The sequence below is a fragment of the Mauremys mutica genome, chromosome 10 (assembly GCF_020497125.1).
Source record: "Mauremys mutica isolate MM-2020 ecotype Southern chromosome 10, ASM2049712v1, whole genome shotgun sequence".
Taxonomy (NCBI): domain Eukaryota; kingdom Metazoa; phylum Chordata; order Testudines; family Geoemydidae; genus Mauremys; species Mauremys mutica.
In genome coordinates, this window is record NC_059081.1 from 19177476 (window position 1) to 19198001 (window position 20526).

The 20526-nt window shown below is 39.3% G+C and overlaps 1 protein-coding gene across 2 annotated transcripts in view; it reads left to right on the forward strand.

Annotated features, from left to right (window-relative positions):
* Window positions 1-20526, forward strand: part of THSD7B (thrombospondin type 1 domain containing 7B) — a 529157-nt gene that overhangs the window by 407499 nt on the left and 101132 nt on the right. For both annotated transcript variants that reach the window (XM_045031779.1, XR_006582520.1), the window contains exon 15: window positions 8152-8330. In XM_045031779.1, coding sequence (XP_044887714.1) covers window positions 8152-8330 — 179 coding nt within the window. The remainder of the gene's footprint in view (window positions 1-8151; window positions 8331-20526) is intronic.

Sequence of the window (20526 nt, forward strand, 5' to 3'; positions counted from 1 at the left end):
AGAAACACCACACATCCCTCCTCCCCGCTGAAGTCTCCCACAGGGGAGACAAACTAACTAGCTTCCACAATTCTTCCACCCTAGAGAAGCTGGTCTAGTGGACAACCAGGCCAGCAAAAGCTGGCTTATTCATTTGGGGCCAGAGACATTTGGGAAGCCATCTGACTAGAAATATTTTATTCACTGAATTCCAATAATGGGACATCCATAAACAAGTCTTTATATTTTTAAGCCCCTCTGAGGATAGCTGTTTATCACATTTAGATTCCTGCAAAGAAATGTGTATCCACTGCAATCTCTGAACATAGGGACCTCAGCGTATGAACCCCTTAGTGGTTAACAAAACAAATAGTAACTGTCTGCAAGGACAAGAGCAGGAAAAGAAAATTGTCATTCTACTTCCTTTGAAGGTGAAATATTGCTCAGTCTTGAGAACTGGTTCTGCTTTGGCATTATTCTACTGGTACTGCCATCAGGATTTATATAGTATCTGTGGGGAGGGATTATCAGTTTATCACTGAAAGCAAAATAGAATAAGTTGGACTTTCAACACTAGAAAGTTTTCACAGTTAAGAGGTCTGGTGAAGGATCCCAATTTAGCTGTATTGGAAAGAAATACCATTGATTTCTTCAGTTTTATTTGTTATATTCATATTCCTTACTACTCTCTAATGCCATGGTAGCTCTTTCTGTTATAAATTTAGGTCTTTCTCTAGACCTCACACCTGTAAATACTGTTTAAAGACCCATTTTGCCTCCACAGGTCAGTTGATAACCTTTCTGGTTAATCCTACTTTGAAACAAAGCACTTTTTGTACCTATTGATAATCAATTACCTGGACTGTCACACAGCCAATAAAATTGATATTTCACATAATTTTAACAGAGCTCCAGTTCTGCGTAAAATGTGATTTACAAAAATCTATCACTGGCAAAATTCTTTTTCTTTTCATAATTCATTGTAAATTGCTTTGAATGGCAGCCTCTTTAGTTGGTACAATAATAGTAGTGAGATATCCCAGGGGTCCGTTTTTTGCCCCTATATTGTTTATATAATATAAGAATACAGGGCATGCAAAATCCAAAGATCTCAAAATCTGCCACGAACACCGAAAGTGAAAGAGTAGCAAGTAACAAATGATGAACAACGATGACTAATTCAGATGGCTTTGGAATAATAAATGAAAAGGCTGCTTAACACAAGCCAATATAAAACTATAGATCAGACTGTAACAAACTAAAATAGAGTACGTTTTAAGTGGAACAGTTATGCAAGTTTAGGAAAGAGTTACAGAAGGAGCAATTGCGGAAAAATTACTGCAGCTGTCACCCTTATTGTCTGCCTCCAGTTTAAAAAAAAAGGGAGGGGGGGACATTTCAATGAAAGGAAGGCAAACTACTATTATTGGAAACCGCAGAATCAGCAGGTTCAACCTTTGGCGTGGGGCACCTTGCATAGCTCAGCAGTGACATATCTAGAGTATTCAGAAGCCGTGTCTCATGGTATCATAGGGCCAAGCTTCTCCCTGGCTCCAAAGCATATGCTGCCACACCCAGTCCTCAGCAAAGAGGTTTACTCTCTTAACAGAGGTTAACAAATATGCAGAAAATAGTCTGAACTCTGTCCTTGGCCCCAGGCTTCAGACCACCCCTCCCAGAGAGCTCTGGGAATCAGCTGTACTCTCTTCCTGGAGCAGCAACCACAGGGCTACTTCCTGAGCCTCTGGCTCATTGCGCCAGGGACCCACCACAGGAGCTAACTCCATGTCAGTGTGGATTTTCCTCCCAGGGCTCAGCATTTCTTAGTGCTTCCTCCCTCCAACTGCCCAGGTGAAGCCCAGCCCTCTTTAATTAGTTGGATTGGGCTCACCTGCTCCGATTCAGGGGAGCTGGGCTTAGTCTATCCACGGGGGCTTTTGCAGAGCCTTCAACTGCTGTGACTGTCACCCTGATGTTGAATGGGGACATCCTTCTTGTTAAAAACTCAGGCATAATCAAGTCTACGGTGAGATCCTTTGAATACAATATTTGCTGTTTGCATTGGCTTTACACTACTAGAGCTGAGTGGAATATTTCAACTGAAAAACATTTTTATTAAAAAAAAGAAAAATCTGTGAAACTGTTCTTGGAACTGTTTTTTCCATTTTCTGACCAGGAAAGAGAGGGTGGTTCAGTGGTTAGAGTGCTAGCCTATGATATTAACTGTGATGCTAATATAATTGCTTTATGCCGACCAAAGAACAGAAAAAAGAATTCTAATTCTGAAAAGCTCCCTTCTGAGGAAGGCACAATCTGAGATTAATAAAAACTCAGTATGTAAGTGCAGGTGAAAACTAAAAACTCAGGTACCTCATAAGGAGTGATGAGGGGAGGGCTGCTGAGAAGCGCATGATTAGTGTGAGAACCAAAGGGAACCTATCCAGGTTGCTAAGTCTCTTCCAGCACAAGAGGATTCACAAGCTCCCATGGAGATCACCAGATGTGACTGTCAACCAGATAGATCATGTGAGCACAGCTAAGAGATTGACATCTCCTTTGAGAGATGTCAGAGTCAGCAGTGAAGTGGATGTTGGCTCAGATCATTATCTTTCAGTTACAACATTACAACTCAGATTTAAAAAGATCCCGAAGGCAGACAAAAAGAGTATTATAGCAATAGAGCAGTTCCAGGACAAAGAAAAGCAGATCAGATTCCAGACTGCCATTTAGCAACCTTTCCAGTGTTTTACAGGACCAGGCTGATGAAAGTCTGGAAGAAGACTCTAGTCGCTTTAGCAAAGGAAGTAGTGGGCCAACAAAGAGGGCAGAAGAAAGATGCCTGGATTACATCTGGACCATGGGCAGTGATTGGTGAAAGGAGAGATCTCAAGGCAAAAAAGGAAGAATTCAAGACACAGGCAACACTTTCAGATGCAGATGTAAGATATAGAGAAAAGGACAAAGAAATACAGAAGCGATACAGGCAAGATAGAAATCCTTGGGTTCAAAGAGAAGGCTGCTGTGGCAGAAGCAGCAGCACAAATTGGAGACTTCAAGCAACTCTACAGAATAGTGAAAGACCTCTCAGGAAGAACCAGGCTGTCACAGGTGATGCCCTCAGGAACTATGTGGAGGTCTCAACTGGCTCTAGGTAGCTGGAACTAGGTTGGTTCTCTGCCACCATTTATCACTAGACTCCACCTACCCCTAGGCTCCACCTCTGCAACCCCAGTACCTTTTCAGGCCTTTGGCTAGGCCTGAGGGTTTTCCAGGCAGGAGCTCCCTGGCTCCCTTGCCCTATTCCCCAGCACTGCTCTACTCCGGTACCTTACTCAACTCCCAGGCAGCTAGGCTCTTCTTTCTCTGTGCCTAGAGAGAGACTGCCTGTGCTCTCGCCCACAGCCTCTTTATAGGGCCAGCTGCGGCATGATTGGGGCATGGCCCAGCTGTGGCTACTTCCCCAATAAGCCCAGGTTTTCCCCTACCACAGCCCTCTCCCAGGGCTGTTTTTAAGCCCTTCAGAGAAGGAGCGGGTGGCCACCCCGCTACAGCCCAACAAAGGGTCTTTATAAATCACTCCATCCAAAGCTCCTCATTGGCTTTTCTAGGAGTTTCCAGTCTATTCTGTCCCTGACCCAGACCTTAAACAGGCTGGGAAATTATATCGGGAGGTTCTGGAGCCATGGTTGCTATAGTCCTGGGGGAGGACCCCTATAGGCTCAGTTCTGTGTTCCAGGAGCTATCAAACTCCAAAGGGGAATACACAAAGGAGCATACAACCTACTGCATTCACTTTGGTCTTCATAGCTGGGATTCCAGCTTGTCCCACCTTAAGTTATCTCTCACAAGAGGTCCCTGAACAAATTTGGCAGAAAACACATCTCTGACCCTGACAACCTGATCCAGTCTCCTCAAAGTCATGAAGCTCTAGCCTGTGGTTAGCTTTGAAAATTCCCCTTTAACCAGCACTTTCCTTCAACTGTCTATTGCTGTAACCACAGATGAAATGGGCCTCAAAAACATCAAAAGAGTGAAAAAACACGAGGCAAGTCTTGGAGAAGTTGTCTTGTCTACACCTCTGGAATTAATAGCCAAATTATATCAAATGGCCTCAACAGCTGCTATAGGCTTCAACAATCCATAAAAATAATTAATTACCTAATAAATCATTCACCCACTGTTCTCACACACATCCTTTCTCTAGTTCTCAAAATACATTCAAATAGATCTCATAACAGCTGTCAGCCTAGTTCCTTCAGAAACAAGAACTAAGGGACTGGTTAATTGGGTAAAGGTGTTCATGGCCTTTACTGTGTGAGAATTCACAACTTGTTTTCCATCTCAAAGCAGAAAGTTTGCTTTGCAACTTCACTATAAAATCCATTTAAAACAGACACAGTTGACGTTTATACTGTTGTGTTCTCATATGGGCTGTTTCTCCCACATCAGTACAGAGTTAGTGCAGCTCTGGCCTGGTCTACACTACGCGTTTATACCGACTTTATCAGCGATAAGCCGAATTAACCCTGCACCCATCCACACAATGAAGCCCTTTATTTCTCTATAAAGGGCTCTTAATATTGATATCTGTACTCCCCAACGAGGGGAGTAGCGCTCAAATCGGTATTGCCATTTCGGATTAGGGTTAGTGTGGCCGCAATTCGACGGTATTGGCCTCCAGGAGCTATCCCACAGTGCACCATTGTGACCGCTCTGGACAGCAATCTGGAGTCAGATGCACTGGCCAGGTACACAGGAAAAGCCCCACGAACTTTTGAATTTCATTTCCTGTTTGCCCAGCGTGGAGAGCTGATCAGCATGGACTGTACGGGAGATACCGGATCTGATCGCTTTATGGGGAGACAAATCTGTTCTATCAGAGCTCCGTTCCAGAAGATGAAATGCCAAAGCATTTGAAAAAATCTCCAGACAGAGGCCACAGCAGGAACTCAACACAGTGCTGCGTGACAAGTGTAATGGAAAGCCAAAGAATCAAATGGACGCTCATGGAGGGAGGAAGGGGGGACTGAGGACTCCAGCTATCCCACAGTCCCCGCAGTCTCTGGAAAGCATTTACATTCTTGGCTGAGCTCCCAATGCCTGAAGGGTCAAAAATATTGTCCCGGGTGGTTCAGGGTATATGTCGTCAATTTACCCCCTTCCACCCCGTGAAAGAAAAGGGAAAAAAATAGTTTCTCGCCTTTTTTCAATGTCACCGTATGTCTACTGCATGCTGCTGGTAGACGCAGTGCTGCGGCACTGAACAGCAGCATCCCCTTCCCTTCCTTTCCTGATGGCAGACGGTACAAAATGGTGGAAAACCATTCTCATCATCCTGTGAGTGCTCCTGGCTGGCCTCGGTGAGGTCGGCCGGGGGCGCCTGGGCAACAATGGGAATGACTCCTGGTCATTCTCGGCAGATGGTACAAAAGGATTGAAAACCGTCCTCATCATAGCAACTGGAGGCTTTGTGCCTCGCACTCCCCCCCCCCCATTTTATGTCTAATGAATATTCTGTACTGCCTGGACTATCATAGCAGCGGGAGGCTGAGCTCCTCACCCCTCCCTTTTCATGTCTAATGAAGATTCTGTACCACCTGGACTATCATAGCAGCGGGAGGCTGCCCCCCCCACATTTTATCTCACTAAAAAGTCAGTGTTTCTTATTCCTGCATTCTTTATTACTTCATCACACAAATGGGGGGATAACTGCCACGATAGCCCAGGAGGGGTGTGGGAGGAGGGAAGCAACAGGTGGGGTTGTTGCAGGGGCACCCCCTAGAATGGCATGCAGCTCATCATTTCTGCGGGATATTTGGGGGTCTGACCCGGAGCGGCTGTGCTCTCTGTTTCTCTAGTAGACTTGCCCCATATTCTAGGCAGGACTGACTCTATTTTTAGACAAAACATAAAGAAGGGAATGACCTGGGGAGTCATTTCTATTTTTGTCCATGCGTCCCCGGCTGACCTCAGCGAGGCCAGCCAGGAGCACCCATGACAGCAGCAGACGGTACAAAAGGATTGTTAACCGTCATCGCCAATTTCCAATTGCAGACGGTGATATAGGGCTGGTAACCGTCTCTGCTACCTTGCAAAGGCAAATGAATGCTGCTGTGTAGCACTGCAGTACCGCCTCTGTCAGCAGCATCCAGTACACATACGGTGACAGTGACAAAAGGCTAAACGAGCTCCATGGTTGCCATGCTATGGCGTCTGCCAGGGCAATCCAGGGAAAAAGGGCGCAAAATGATTGTCTGCCATTGCTTTCACGGAGGAAGGATTGAGTGACGACATTTACCCAGAATCACCCGCGACACTGTTTTGGCCCCATCATGCATTGGGATCTCAACCCAGAATTCCAATGGGCGGGGGAAACTGCGGGAGCTATGGGATAGCTATGGGATAGCTACCCACAGTGCAACGCTCCGGAAATCGACACTAGCCTCGGTACATGGACACACACCGCTGAATTAATGTGTTTAGTGTGGCCGCGTGCACTCGACTTTATACAATCTGTTTTAAAAAACTGGTTTCTGTAAAATTGGAATAATCCCGTAGTGTAGACATACCCTCTGTGTCACTGGCAGTCCCTTGCTACTGATAGTGGTTAAAAGGCACCTCCTAAGGATGACCTTTGTGTTTATTTCCATCTTCTCCAGACTTACAGAATGGCAGATACTGGTTCTGGCTTGTACATTTTGGCTCATGGTGTAGATAGTGTTTCAGCTGGTGTCATGCTAGCTCCATAGGATTCAGATTTGACAGACAAGTGGATTGTTTTTCTGATACATTATAATAAAGTTATTTTGGGAGATGAATATTTCCTTAAGACTGAATTGTGCCTGGCTGTTCCAGATATAGACAAGACAGGGAGGGTGCAAGACACTCACTCTCTTGCATTCCTCTGCAATAATTGACAGTCCCTCCCCTCCCCCCGCCCCGGAGCACAGAGACTTGTCTCTGAATGGACAAATGGGCTGTTTCCATGACCATTTGGCTGTCTTGGTCTCTCTCATTGGCCCAAGATCCCTGCCAATAGGACCACATTAAATTAGCACTAGCACAATCAGTAAAGTAAGAAAATCCAGTTTTTTATAGTGCAAAGAATGTGCAGAGGGGATAGGCAGGATGAAAATGCTAAAGGGAAAGTATGGAAAACAAAGGGATCAGAGAGAGAGCAGAGTTGTCACCATTTCCATCACTACATTCTCTGCTGTTAGCATGCGTGGGCCTTCTGATATGGTGGCTGATCCTGCAGCCAGTGATCTATTGTTGTGGCCCGTTCCATTCTATCATGGTCCCCTCCCCCATACAAAATGTTTAAACCAAAATAATATCTAAAGACGTGAAAATGGGCGAATAAAAGTAGAGGAAGAATACAATTTGCAGTAAAATAAGCAAGAACACATGGGGGCAGCTACTTCCATCCCAGTCACCAAAGACAGACCATGTCAGTTTAGATCTAGGGTGCTCACACAGTCCCCTAGAGTGAACTTAGTTTTGCGCAGACTCTTATAGGGTATGCAACTGCCACCTAGCGGTTACTTCCAATAGTTATTTATTTTCAGTGTAACTCTCTTCTTATCATGTTCTCTTTAGTACACCCCTACCTCTGTCCTCGGGAGCCAAAAAATCTTACCGTGTTATAGGTGAAACCGCATTATATTGAACTTGCTTTGATCCACTGGAGTGCGCAGCCCTGCTTCTCCCCCGCTCCCCGGAGCACTGCTTTACTGTGTTATATCCAAATTCATGTTATATCGGGTCATGTTATATTGAGGTAGAGGTGTATTATTCAAGTTTATCATGTCTTCCATGAGATTATTTTTTTAAATAAATCCTAGCCACTGTTAGCTCTAGCCAGTACTGCCATAATTGTCACGAAAAGTATCTTCAGCATACAGTGATTCTTCTCTTGATACCAGTGTAACAACTGTTATTGTAAACTGAAGTTATCTGTAATTCTCCCCTCAATATCTGTAACACTTACTATATCTTCTCACTTTCTTCTGTCCTATAGAACATTTCTAGTTAGTCTTGTATAGAGTATTTCTAGTTAGATGATTCTCAAACTGTTACTTACATTACTCTGAGAAGTTTGTGAAGAAAAGACAGTTACAGTTTATATCATATTGCTTTGACTAAGATGTATTTTCTGAATTTTTGTTTTAGCATACATTGAAGAATCTTGTGTAATTCCTTGTCCATTTGATTGCAAACTAAGTGACTGGTCTAGTTGGGCCTCTTGTAGTTCTTCTTGTGGAGCTGGAATGAAAATTCGATCCAAGTGGCTTAAAGAAAAGCCTTACAATGGAGGTCGTCCATGCCCAACACTGGATCTGAAGAATCAGGTGAGGTTTATCAAGTAGCCAATAAAATATAATCAAATATCTTTGCTTTGATCAGTGTGCTGTAAGGGGCCATTAAATAAGTACTGTTCTCAACCAAATCGCTTATGGAGTTTACGGTTTCTATAAAGTAGTTACTGAGGTAGCTCCTCAAATTTCATTTTGATATGCTTCTAAGAAAAACTCCAAAGTATGATGATAAAAAATCTTCCATGCCTTAAGTTATGGTCTTAATTTAATGTTTTTGATCATGTCTGACTTGATCATTTAAAAAATTGGTCTTCTTTAATTGTTTTTAAGTATTTCAAAAGAGAACATTTTTGCTAATTAAATCATACTGGTTAGAATTGTGCAAACTATTACTATTTATTTTTTAAAGGTACTATAAAGTTACTATGAGACAATTACAAGATAATTTTCAGGAATGTGCACTAATGCATGTAAGTATAACACTAAACTATTTCAGATGGAAAATTAGGAGGAAAACATTTCTTCAAATCATATTGTAATTTAATACAGTGAAAGAAGATTGTCTATTAAAGCTGACATCATAATATATAAGTAATACATCTCTTATTTTTTTATTTGTTTCCAAAGACTACCACAACAAAATAATTCAGTATCACTGTAAATTTTCCCTTAATTTTAATGTCAGGTATTTGTAAATGTTCACTTTTACTCTATCTCACCTGGAGGCAGCCATCTAATTAAGAAGGCAAGGTTCATACAAATACAGTACCTGACATAATTCCCTGGGATTTCACACTCTTGAGCCCATCATATCCAACACAAATTCAGCTCCTATGATTTGCACACTGTACCCCTCTAAACAGCAGGGAGCAGCACATCCTGGCACGTTTCTGCACTTGGGGTTAGATATGTGTCTGGCAGAGGCATGGCGGATCTATACAGAGTGCATGTACAATGGACCACACACCTGTGTGGGTGGGTGAAGAGTGACAAACCACATCCATTACTCCTGTCTGTATCCAGGCCCTGTAATAGCATCCCTAGGCCATTTGTCTGGGGTATCCCGATTTGCATGTGACTGAAAATTCTGCCCCAACTGCCACTTTTGTTGTTGTTTTATTATTTGTATCACGGCAGAACCTCAGAGCCCCAGTTGCAGACCAGGACCCTATTGTGCTGGTCATTGTACAAACACAGAACAAAAAGACAGACCCTGTCCCAAAGAGCTTACAGTCTAATTACATATGTTGCACCAGCAAATTGCTATTTACTCATTCATTGTGAGGCCAAGATTTACGTTTTAAATATTTTAGTTTAAATTCATTTTAATTGTAAATCAGGTTCGTAGGATTTCATTGTCTTCATTTTTCACTCTGAAAGTCATCTTTGTAACCTCACTTTGGGCCAGACTTGCATTCAGTAGTGCCCATTGAAGTGAATGGAAGGCACACGCAAATCTTCACCTCACTGTTGCATGAGTGTTATTAAAATACAGTACTGATTAAAGCTGTAATGTATGGAAATGCCCTGTACTGTTAATCTGCATATGTTTAATGTCCAAGAATGACATTATAGGAAAAAATACCATGACTGAATTATTACCCTAAAAAAGTCAACATTTTAGAAACAGCTACCTAAATAATGTTATGTGTGGAAAAAAGACTAATAGTGTTTTCATAACTGTTTTGATTGATTTTACACACTTGTACCCTAAATCAAATCGATAAAGCATTATTTAAAGTTTTTCCTTCTCTCATATCTCAGTAGGTTCAGTCTGTCAAAATTAATTGGCAAAGGGACAAAAACACATATTTTATGGAACTTTGCAATAATGTTATTTGTTTAGGTCTTTCTTTATCTAATACCCTGCAGGTCCCACAGCAAGAGGAACCACTCATTTATATTGCAACTGTGGCTGCAGTAACTGCATTCTGTATGACAGTTTTGAAAGCCTGGATTCGAAGTGGCTTAATGTTGTTCACAATTTATCCTTTTCTCCTTCTAGATATAGACAACCTTTTAAATCTTTTTATTGCTTTCTCTACATTGAAAAAGAAAGATGGCAGTCTAACAGTAGTGGTAGGTTCTCAGGAAATATAATATGAGAATGCAGGTAGGGTTCATTATATCCATACCTCAGTGCTTTCCCTTACAGAGCAGGCAGATCACCAAAGAAGCAAAATGTTATTCTACAGTAACTCATACAGGGAAAATAAGCTCCTTTCATAATGAAAGGATATGAACTCTTGTCACCCAAAGATACAGTAGATGATGTCTATTAAAAATAAATCTATTTTTATAAAGTTTTCCCTGTCCCTTGCCTATTAGATTATCTAATTTCAAACCCCTTTTAGAAGGTATTAAGGGAAAGAAACAGTCAAAAGTTGAGAATTATTGACTTTTTGGGATTCACTGGTGTATAATCCTTGCCAAGAAACATGACTGTTAGTGATCTAAATGGAGTTGAGTTTTTTTACCTCCTTATCTAGGCATATGAGATGTGATCTAAAGCCCTTTGGATTTACTAGAAAGACTCCCACTGACTTCTCTGTGCATTGGAATAGGCCTATGAATGGAAAGTCCTGATGTCAGTAGAACTGCATCAGATTCTCTAGTTTTCACTTGGATAATAGGCACACCTGCAAGGTGGCATGAGGTTAGGTTTCTATCTGTGATGATCATGACTAGTCCCAAAATAGGATTTGTATTTCCCAACTGATGGTTAGGGAAGACCATTTGGATTTCATACATTCAAAAATTTTAAGGCCAGAAGGGATCATTGTGATCATTTAGTTTGACCTTATTTATAATGCCAGCTGTAGAACTTCACCCAGTAATTCCTGCATCAAGTCAAATAACTTGCAATGAGCTAGAGCGTATCTTTTGGAAACACACCAAGGATGAAATCCTGAAGTCATTGGGAGTTTTGCCACTGACTTCAGTGGAGCCAGGATTTAACCTCTAATCTTGATTTAATGACTGTAAAATCTGAAGAAGCCATCTCATCCCTAAGAAAGTTACTCCAGTGATCTAATTTAGATTTGTCAAACTTCAGTTTCCAGTCATTGGCTCTTGTTATACCTTTGTCTGCTAAATTAAAGAGGCCACTACACAGAAATTTTCTCCCCCTGTAGAAACTTTCACTATGATCAAGACAACTCTTATCCCTTCTTTTACATTAAACATTTTTAATCGTTAAATCATTTTTGTAATCCTTTTCCAAACTCTTTTCAGTTTGTCAACACCATTTTTGAAGTGTGAACACACGAGCTATAAGCAATATTGCAGTAATGATCTCTCTGATGCCGTGTACTTCTGTTCAATATTCTCCTGTTTATACATCCAAGGATCACAACTGTCTTAGCCACAGCATCACACTGGGTGCTCATGTTCAGTTGATTATCAGCCAAGTCCTCTTCTGAGTCATTGCTTTTCAAAAGCAAGTCTGAGAGCTGGGCAGAGAATTGTAATTCATTTTGCAGAGGTTTTTTGCTTTTCAAAATTTGGTTTAATTCAGATATTCCAAAATACCAAAATTCTCTGAGGAATGAAATGGGAGCCCGGGCTGCTGAGCAGTGTTGAGCCTGGAAATGCTGGCTTCCTAGAAGCCCACCACGTGGGTTGCTAAGGATCTGGATAGGCAAGTTGTCAGGAAACCTGCTTGGTTTTCATCATAATTTCATTGAAATTGACATTTCTCCATAGAATGCTTCCATTTTGATGAATCAGAAAATTTTGACAATTTTTTTTTCCAGTGAGCTCTATACAGTCCCTATAAATCTGTACATTTTCTGTTCCTAGCTTACATTTAGCTGTGTTAAAATGTATGTTGTTCAAGTGAGCCTGTTTACCAACCAATCCAAGTTCCTCTGTAGAACTCACCTGATATTATTATTTACCACTCTACCAATTTTTTGTCATGTGCAAACTTTACCACCAATGATTTTATATTGTTTTTCAGATCACTGATAAAGATATTGAATAGTATTGGGCCAGAACAATTTCCTGTTCGACCCCTGTAGGATGACAGTTTCTCATTTACAATTATTTTTAGAGACCTGTTTTTCTAGCTTCTACTTCTAGCCCTGAGATGATATTATTATCCTTTGTCTGCTAGTTTAAAGAGCCATCTAGTATCTGATAACCTCTCTCCATGTAGTTACTGATAGACTTTAATCAACTTGCCTCTTTACTTTTTCTTCAATAACCTAAATAGATTAATCTTCTTAACTCTCTTATTTTAAGGAATGTTTTTCATACCATATTAAATACAAGGTTCTTGTATCTCTTTCTTGAGCGTCCTCCAATTTTTCAACATCATTTTAAAAGCGTACACACCTGAACTGATGTAATGGTCCAGTAATGGTGTCACTAATACTTTATTCAGAGTTGATATCACTTTCCTACTCCTGCTTGATCTTCCCCTGATTTTATTTCAGAGTATTTTGACCAGGCCTCTAGGCTTAGGTTTCCCATTGGAGATTGCAGAAGAAACTTGGGTTCCAAAGTTTTAGGGGAGAGGGAAGGATTTTAGGTTTCAGAGTAGGATTTTAGCATCTGATCCTGTGACATGTTTTGTGCCCTTTCAAGTTATTGGGTACCTCAAAATCTTGTAAGACTCAAGAAGACACTGCACCTTACAGGAAGCATTCAGCAGCTCATGGTATCTAACCATCTGTCTGTGCCATAGTTGTTTGTTTTTTCTAAGCGTGGAGCCCTTTTCTCATAGTAAACTAATCCTCTAATACTTATAATGAACTAATTCAGTGAAAAGTCTTTGCGTCTCATTCATGGAACCAGCTGAGAATTACAGATTTGGTGGAATGAATCAGATCCTCATGGATTTCTGCTATGATTTTGTGTTACTTTCTAATACATCTTAGATTAAAAAACAAAATCCTTGTGGGCTGTGTGTGAGGTATTCTAATCTAATCATTTGATCTATGCATTTTATCATTTAAATTGCTCTACATATTTCCCTGTGAAATCAGTTGATTAATTGTGGCATTTTAAAGAAATGTACAGCCAGTGTTTTAACACAAACCTATGTAATATACTGTATCACTTTGGTTTTAGGACCCAAAATACTAGAAATTGTTTTTGCAATACCTTCAACATTAAAAGGAAACAGCATGTAAAAGTTCAATACCAATTATTTATAAACAGATGATTGGATTATAGGGTTAGTTGCCAGATATTCTCTGCTATGCTGTGCATGTTAGAAGTTGCAAAACATTTATATTAATACCTTTTGGCCCTTATTTAAATATGCAACACAGCATGCACCTGCTAAACTGTTCAATATGTAGTTCTACATGATGGAAGGTTAAATACGAGCTAGAGGGGGTATATAGCTTGAATATTTTTATATGTTTTGGGAATTACTAAAAAATGCATCTTATTTTAAAGACTTGTGAATTCTAAGGATCATCTCTTTGTTGATTGCTCAGAAATATATTGTTGGCAAGTTGATTTTCCCTGCTGAGAACAATAACAACAAATATTTTATTTCCTGCATTCTTTAATATTTCTTGTGCATATTTAACAACATATTCTTTACAGGAATTGGTAGTCTTACTAGATCCAAATATAGGAGGAAAATATCTGGTAGTTGAAATTTAGATTTTGCCTTGATTTAAAACGAACATGTATCCTCACTGACATTTTTAAGTTCACTCCAGAAAGGACAATGGATACATTGGAATATGAGAAGTACAACTACCTTACACTTTACAACAGATCTGCTTCTTCTGAAATATATCCTATACAGAAAAGCTACATGAAGAAAATGTTACAATTTTGAAGCAGAGCTCTCAGAAGTTTGAACATGCCAAAGTTAAGGCAACTTGAATTTTTATACCCTTTTGCCATTCTAGAAAATGATAGAACTGTTTTTTACTCAAACTTTAGAAAAAAAATCTTTTGGTCTAACAACAAATATGCCAAATTTCAGCCCCAAAGATGAAAATATGCCAAAGTTGTCAGTTTCTGAAAGCAGCCTCTAAGAGATGAAGGAATGAGCAACATTAAATAATAGACATTACCACATCCTACTGTCTGCAATCCTGCTCTCACTGCAGAAGTCCCTTTGATATATAACTGGCATTGTAAGAACCGTAACCATAATGGAGCAAGATGTCATGTCTTATCTCAGGTCAACATATGGAACAAGGTGCATACTTATGTAGAATCAGGCATTCTCAGAAAACAATGACTTTCATGCACAATGAAGGATTTGAGAAGCAGACAGATAGCACTGCAACATTTTCCTCTTTTTCTGCCATCATCCTGTATACAAATCCTTATTTGCAGGACCTGAGTTAAAACCTCTTACATGTATCTATCTGTCCACTGGTTGATTGTGACTAGTAGATAGATTTCATGTTTATTCTCTTAATTTTGACTGTGTCCCATGCAACTGGGGTCAATTTCAGGCTTACTCTTTTCTTCAGGTAAGTGCATGATTAGGGTCTATAACTACGTCAAGAATATCTGTAGTAAAGCACTCACTGCAGTCCAGTGTGCCCTGCTCTAACAGAAATGTAAACCAGAATTCTGCTGGTTGCACCCTTCCCCCACTCCTTTCCGAAGGCACAGTTAGGTGGATCTTACATTTTTATTGGACTGGAGTTCTATGGAGTCATTTCTGTGCTCTGTTAAACTATTGTATCAATAACAATAATGTTATGCAGTTATTTATATGCTTATTTTATCTACTATATGTAGTATATATGGAATGCAGTATACTGCTGACCAGTAAGTAAAAGAACCATCATTGATATTGATAGATTGCTACACTGAGAACCTTGTTGAGATGGGAGAAATAAAAACTGCAATTCTGGCTTTGCTTAACTGGGGAAAGAAACCTTGTGTTTTTTTCCGGTGGCTCTGCCATTGTACTTTCTTTGATTTTCTTCATGACGAGTTCAGTTTCAGATACCTAAATTCTGCCCTTAACCTCAATTTCTCCTACAGAAAAAGAGATGTTTTTCTCTTATTTCCAAAGTAAAAAGATAGAACTATAGTACAGATAGTATTTTTTCCAATTTTAGTCATTTTTAATAATATAGAAAAAATGATTTGTTTGGGGTTTTTTCTACAGCTCTGTGGAAAAAATTCTCAGTGGCAAAAAAAACCCTAAAAAAGCCCATATTCCATATAGACTTTTTTTGCTAAAACTAGAATGAGTTTTTGAAGTGACTACAATATATTTTCCATCAGGATAACCATCCACTCCCTGAGTGGAGAAAGAAAGCAAAGCCTGACCTTTGTAGTCTGCCTGTTAGACCCCCCGCTTCCTTTTGAAAATGTGAAAGCAAACCTACATTGAGAATCTTGTACCACCCCATCAGATTCGCCAATCTCCATGAAGACTGCAGACTTATCCTCTATTGGATACGTCTGGACAGTGGGCTGTGTAAGGCAGCCACAAATTCTGCATTCAACTTCAATAAGCTATTTTCAAATGGAAGGATTCAAGGATATAAAGATACTTCTGAGGGAACCCAGAGTTGCCTTTTTACTTATGACTTGATTTTCATAATTCTGCAGTCTGCTTGGAAACTGGTGAATCTGATGGGGTGGTATAATGTTCTTGGTGTAGGTTTGCTTTCACATTTTCTCAAAGCAGGGAGTGTAACAGTTTTCTATTGAATAGGGGTATTGCATAGGCCCACTTTCATTCATGAGAACTAATTTTCCATGCAAAAATTGCCCAGCTCAGCAATTTGTTGGAAAGTACACTTGTTTCACTTTATACTGTATGCAGTTTTTTCACACTTCCCTATAATTATACCTGTTAACTTTCAAGCTCTGTAGTGCCTTTTATCTGAGCATCTGAAGGGACTTTACAAACCTTAGTTATGTCTTATAACACTCCTCTACCTCACAGTAATTACTATCTTCCACTTACAAAGGACTAGACAGAGGTACAGACTGGCCCAGTGTTACACAGGGAACCAGTAGATGAGCCAAGAATAGAACCTAAAGGTATTAACTGGCAACCTCTTGCCTTTCTGACCAGATTGCATTCCTCCATCTATTAAAATCACTATAAACTCTTTAATTAAATGTGCATTCCAAGAGTTTTTGTTGTTGTAAAAAGAAGTTGTATATTTAATTCTCTATCTGTTGGGTTGAAAATGTGCCAGTAATGGCATCTTCTGATTGAAATTCTGTGTTGGCTTTTTTGAAGGAAAAAAACCCTATATCTTTTATGACCATGCACTAGAAAATGCAGTAACAGAGTAGGAAATGTACGGAGATTGTTTTATTCTGAAATGCCACTAAATGGAAAGGCAGATGTAGAAGGTCAAGTTGCCCAGTAGAAAAAGTATTATCATTTTACCTCAGGAACTAAAGTTAAATTAGTTTGGGCAGTATTTTTAAGGAAAGAAGTTTGGTTTGTGCCAAATCTCTAGTGGACAGTATGTCATGTTGCAAGACTGTGTGTCATAAATCAGTGTGACAATGGCTGAGACTGAGGCTGAACTTACTCTTGCTTGTCTTTGTATTAGGAGCAAAGGAGCACAATAGGATTGATGCCTTAGTTATTCCTTAGCAGCAGATTTAGTCTTTTTTTTTCCTGTTTGTTCCTTTAAAAAGTTGTCTAATGCTTCTTTGCAAAGTCTTTCCAGTGTAATATTCAATACCCTTTGTCTCTGTATTCTGGAGAACAGTCACACTCATTCTGAAAGGTAAATATTATGTCACATAGTTAAAATCATGCTAGTCCAATGATTTGGACAAAAGCAAGAATGTGTACAGTTAAAGATGCCAATTTGTCCTTAACTCACCCCGTTGTACCCCCAACCTAGAATACAAGACTCTGAGGACCATGGATAACCTTTTCTGTACATATTATAAGAAATGTGATAGCATTATCTAGAAATAGGGTGAGCCAAAGGGAGAGAAAATGTATGAGAGAAAATGCTTTGGTAAATTTAATTTAAGATTGTAGGATTTTTTTGTGTTTGTCTTTACTTTCTCATATAGTTATATCTAAAAGAACAAAAAAAATTCTAAAGATTCTCTTATTGACCATGTAACCATGCTTGTGTTGTAATGGCTACAAAATAGGGATGTGTCAATTCCTTTGGATCATATTCTGAGTGAACCAGCACCTAACAGAAATTAATTATAATTCTATGCTGTTCTGTAACACCTTCCATCCAAGGACTCCAATTTTTTTCCATGTATAAATGAAATAAGCTTCACAACTGTACTGAGAGGCTGATAAATATTATCCCCACTTTAAAGCTGAGGAAACTGAGGCATGTGATGTTCCCAAGGTCTCCTGATTCTCAGGACTTTGCTTTTTTGACAATACCATCTTTCCTTTCCATTGTCAATTGTTTAAACATTGTTACATTATTTAGGTAAAAATCTTTGTTTTGACATTTATCAGGTCTTCAGTGTTTTTTGAACCACTCAAGTTATCTTTGGAATGGATATAATTCATGCTTTGCTATATTGGTGGAGAAAGTTTCACTGACCTCAAGACTTATTCTCTCCAGGCTTTTGCTCATGAGGATACAAAACAAGGAGAGCAAGTTAAGTCAGAAAGAACACATCTTTATACCCATGATTGGGCTTATGTGATGTGCTCCCATTCACATTGGCAGATAAACCATCATGGATGAAATGCATGCTGTTCAGAAACAATTAAGCAGTTATTATACCCACTGGCCAGCCACTCCTCATATGCTAACTTCAGAAACCAGCAGGAGGACTACATGCTTAGCTTATTTCAGCAAGAAATTAGAATGAGGGATCTCAGGGCATGCTGAGGTCACATGTATCACTGCCATGATTGATCCAGTTGAGGAAGCCAGGAACTGTGATATGAGTGCTCTCTCTGTGGTAACAATATTACACAATCCTTTCATTCAAGAGAACTACTGGAGTACTGCTGCATTCAGGGCCATTTGTGTCATCTCTGCTCATGGACACATTTCACCATTGGTTAATAAGTCCGAGTTGGACCCATTCTATTTGTTCCTTTGGACAAAATACAGTGTAGATACAAGGGTATTTAAAGTTCCTATTGACGTTCTAGTCTGTTGGTTCTGTGGACCCTGCACCAATTCAAATGAGCTAGTACAGTATCATTATACAGCTGAATGTTGTTGAGTTAAAATTATTGCAGTATTCAAAATGCAATGTCTTCTTTATGGGAGAAGAATGCAAGCTGTGAGGAAGAGGGAGTCATTTTGGTTAAAGGCACCAATCTACAGTGAGAAATAAATTCCTGTGACATTTGTTTAAAGTGAACATTCCTCTATATTACAAATCATGGCTTTTAATTACACTGCCTATATAAGATTTCCTATATTTGTACAATGCAGAAAAAACATGGTTATGTTATCCTGTAATGAAACCTTTTCTACATTCTACAAGAATTTATCCTTATTCACAGGAGTAGTCCCATTTCTTTATAATACAGCAGGATACTGATTTTATGTGTAGGCCACCGGATCACCTCTTCACACTTATATCAGAAAGACCATTGTAACTAGGGCAGATTTATTTTTAATTTTTTTTAAATTACATTGTTGATCAAGAAAGCATCAAATATTAATAAACCCTCCCCAACCATCTATTTTATTATCCAGTCTATAGCTACAATACACTGTAATCAGTCTGATCGATATTTTAAAGTAAAATAAACCATCTCTACAGCGAGATAACTTTGACTCCTATTAAATTTAAATTAAAATGGCAAATTAATAAACTTCTGACTAGCTAGGCATTTAACAGAAATTGCAACTGACCTTAAACTATACCTTTTCAAATCTAATGCCATTTGTAATGTCAGGAAAGATAAAACAGTCTGAACAAAATAATGTTCTCAGCAAACTTTTCCACATTACAGGATGCCTGAATAAATCCTCCCATTGTGACTTGAGATTTGACTGTGTAAGAAGTCTCAGTATAATTAAAAGGTGATTTTTGTAGTAGTCTATAATACCCCGTTTTGGTTCTTTGTTCAGTCTCTTAAATGTTTCTTGAAAAACTGCTGGACTTAAATACAACATATGATATCTCTTAAGGAATGACTTCTACTTATAATACATATAGAATATGAACATGCAGTATCATTTACCTTGTCAGGTTCAATTATTAGTCTGATATCCAGGTGCTTCAGAGAAAGACGTAACAAACAAACATGTTGACAAATCCTCAACTGGTGAGCTGATGTCAATTGTTGTAGCTCCATTGACTTCAATGGAGTGATAACAGTTTACACAAGCCGAGGATCTGCCCCATGATGAGCATAGTCAATTGTGTAATGTTGTATGTGCACACATGACCATATGTGTGTAAGCAAGAAAGAGACAAGTGTGAAGAGGTAGACACCTGCAGGCGATCAGGTATTACCCTGAAGAATTTGAGTTATTGCACTAAGCTTGCACAACTACTGCTATTGCTAGAAGTCAGGAAACTATCCAACCGTTTTTTCTAAAAAGTCTAGGTTTTTGAATGTCTCCTGTGGCACTGATTGCTTCTATTTAATTGTACAATGGTGACTATGAAAAATGCAATGCAATTAAAAAGTCACAATATACACACAAAGGTATCTGAGCTACCACATTTATCTTCTGTCCCATGCACAGAGGAAGACTGTGGGATATCACATGCCACTAAGTGGTAATTGTAGAAAAAGACTGACTTTTAAAACTGGCCCACGCATACTGTAGTATTGGTATTTCTTTTACTTATTCCAAATTTCCTAACCATCCCCTTCTTATAAAAGGAGAAAATCAAAAGTGTTCATTCAGCTTTTTATTCATTTGAAAACCTCAGTTAAGGTCTCTCCAGCTTTTCTCCTTTTCATGCTAAATAAACCTAGTTTTTGCTATCATTATATTGTAGATATGTATGTTAGTACTTGGGCTGAGATTTGCTAGAACAGTGCAAGGGACTTAATCACATCTTTTCAACCCATTTTAGTAGAAGACATGTGGCTAAATTCCCTCTACTTCTTTGAAATCTCCAATTAAGTTCTGCCATGTGGTACTTCTTCCCATCTTTACTGACATTAGCAAAAGTGGCTGAAATACTCCATATACATAGACACATACACATATCCATGTACATGGATGAAACCATTTTTAGAGCTAAACTGTTCTATTTTCAGTATCAATCAATGTAAATACACACTCAGATAGTTCCTGTTCACAGTTTCTCCTAAATTGCCTTAACTGGAGGATCCTTCAAATTAAGGGTC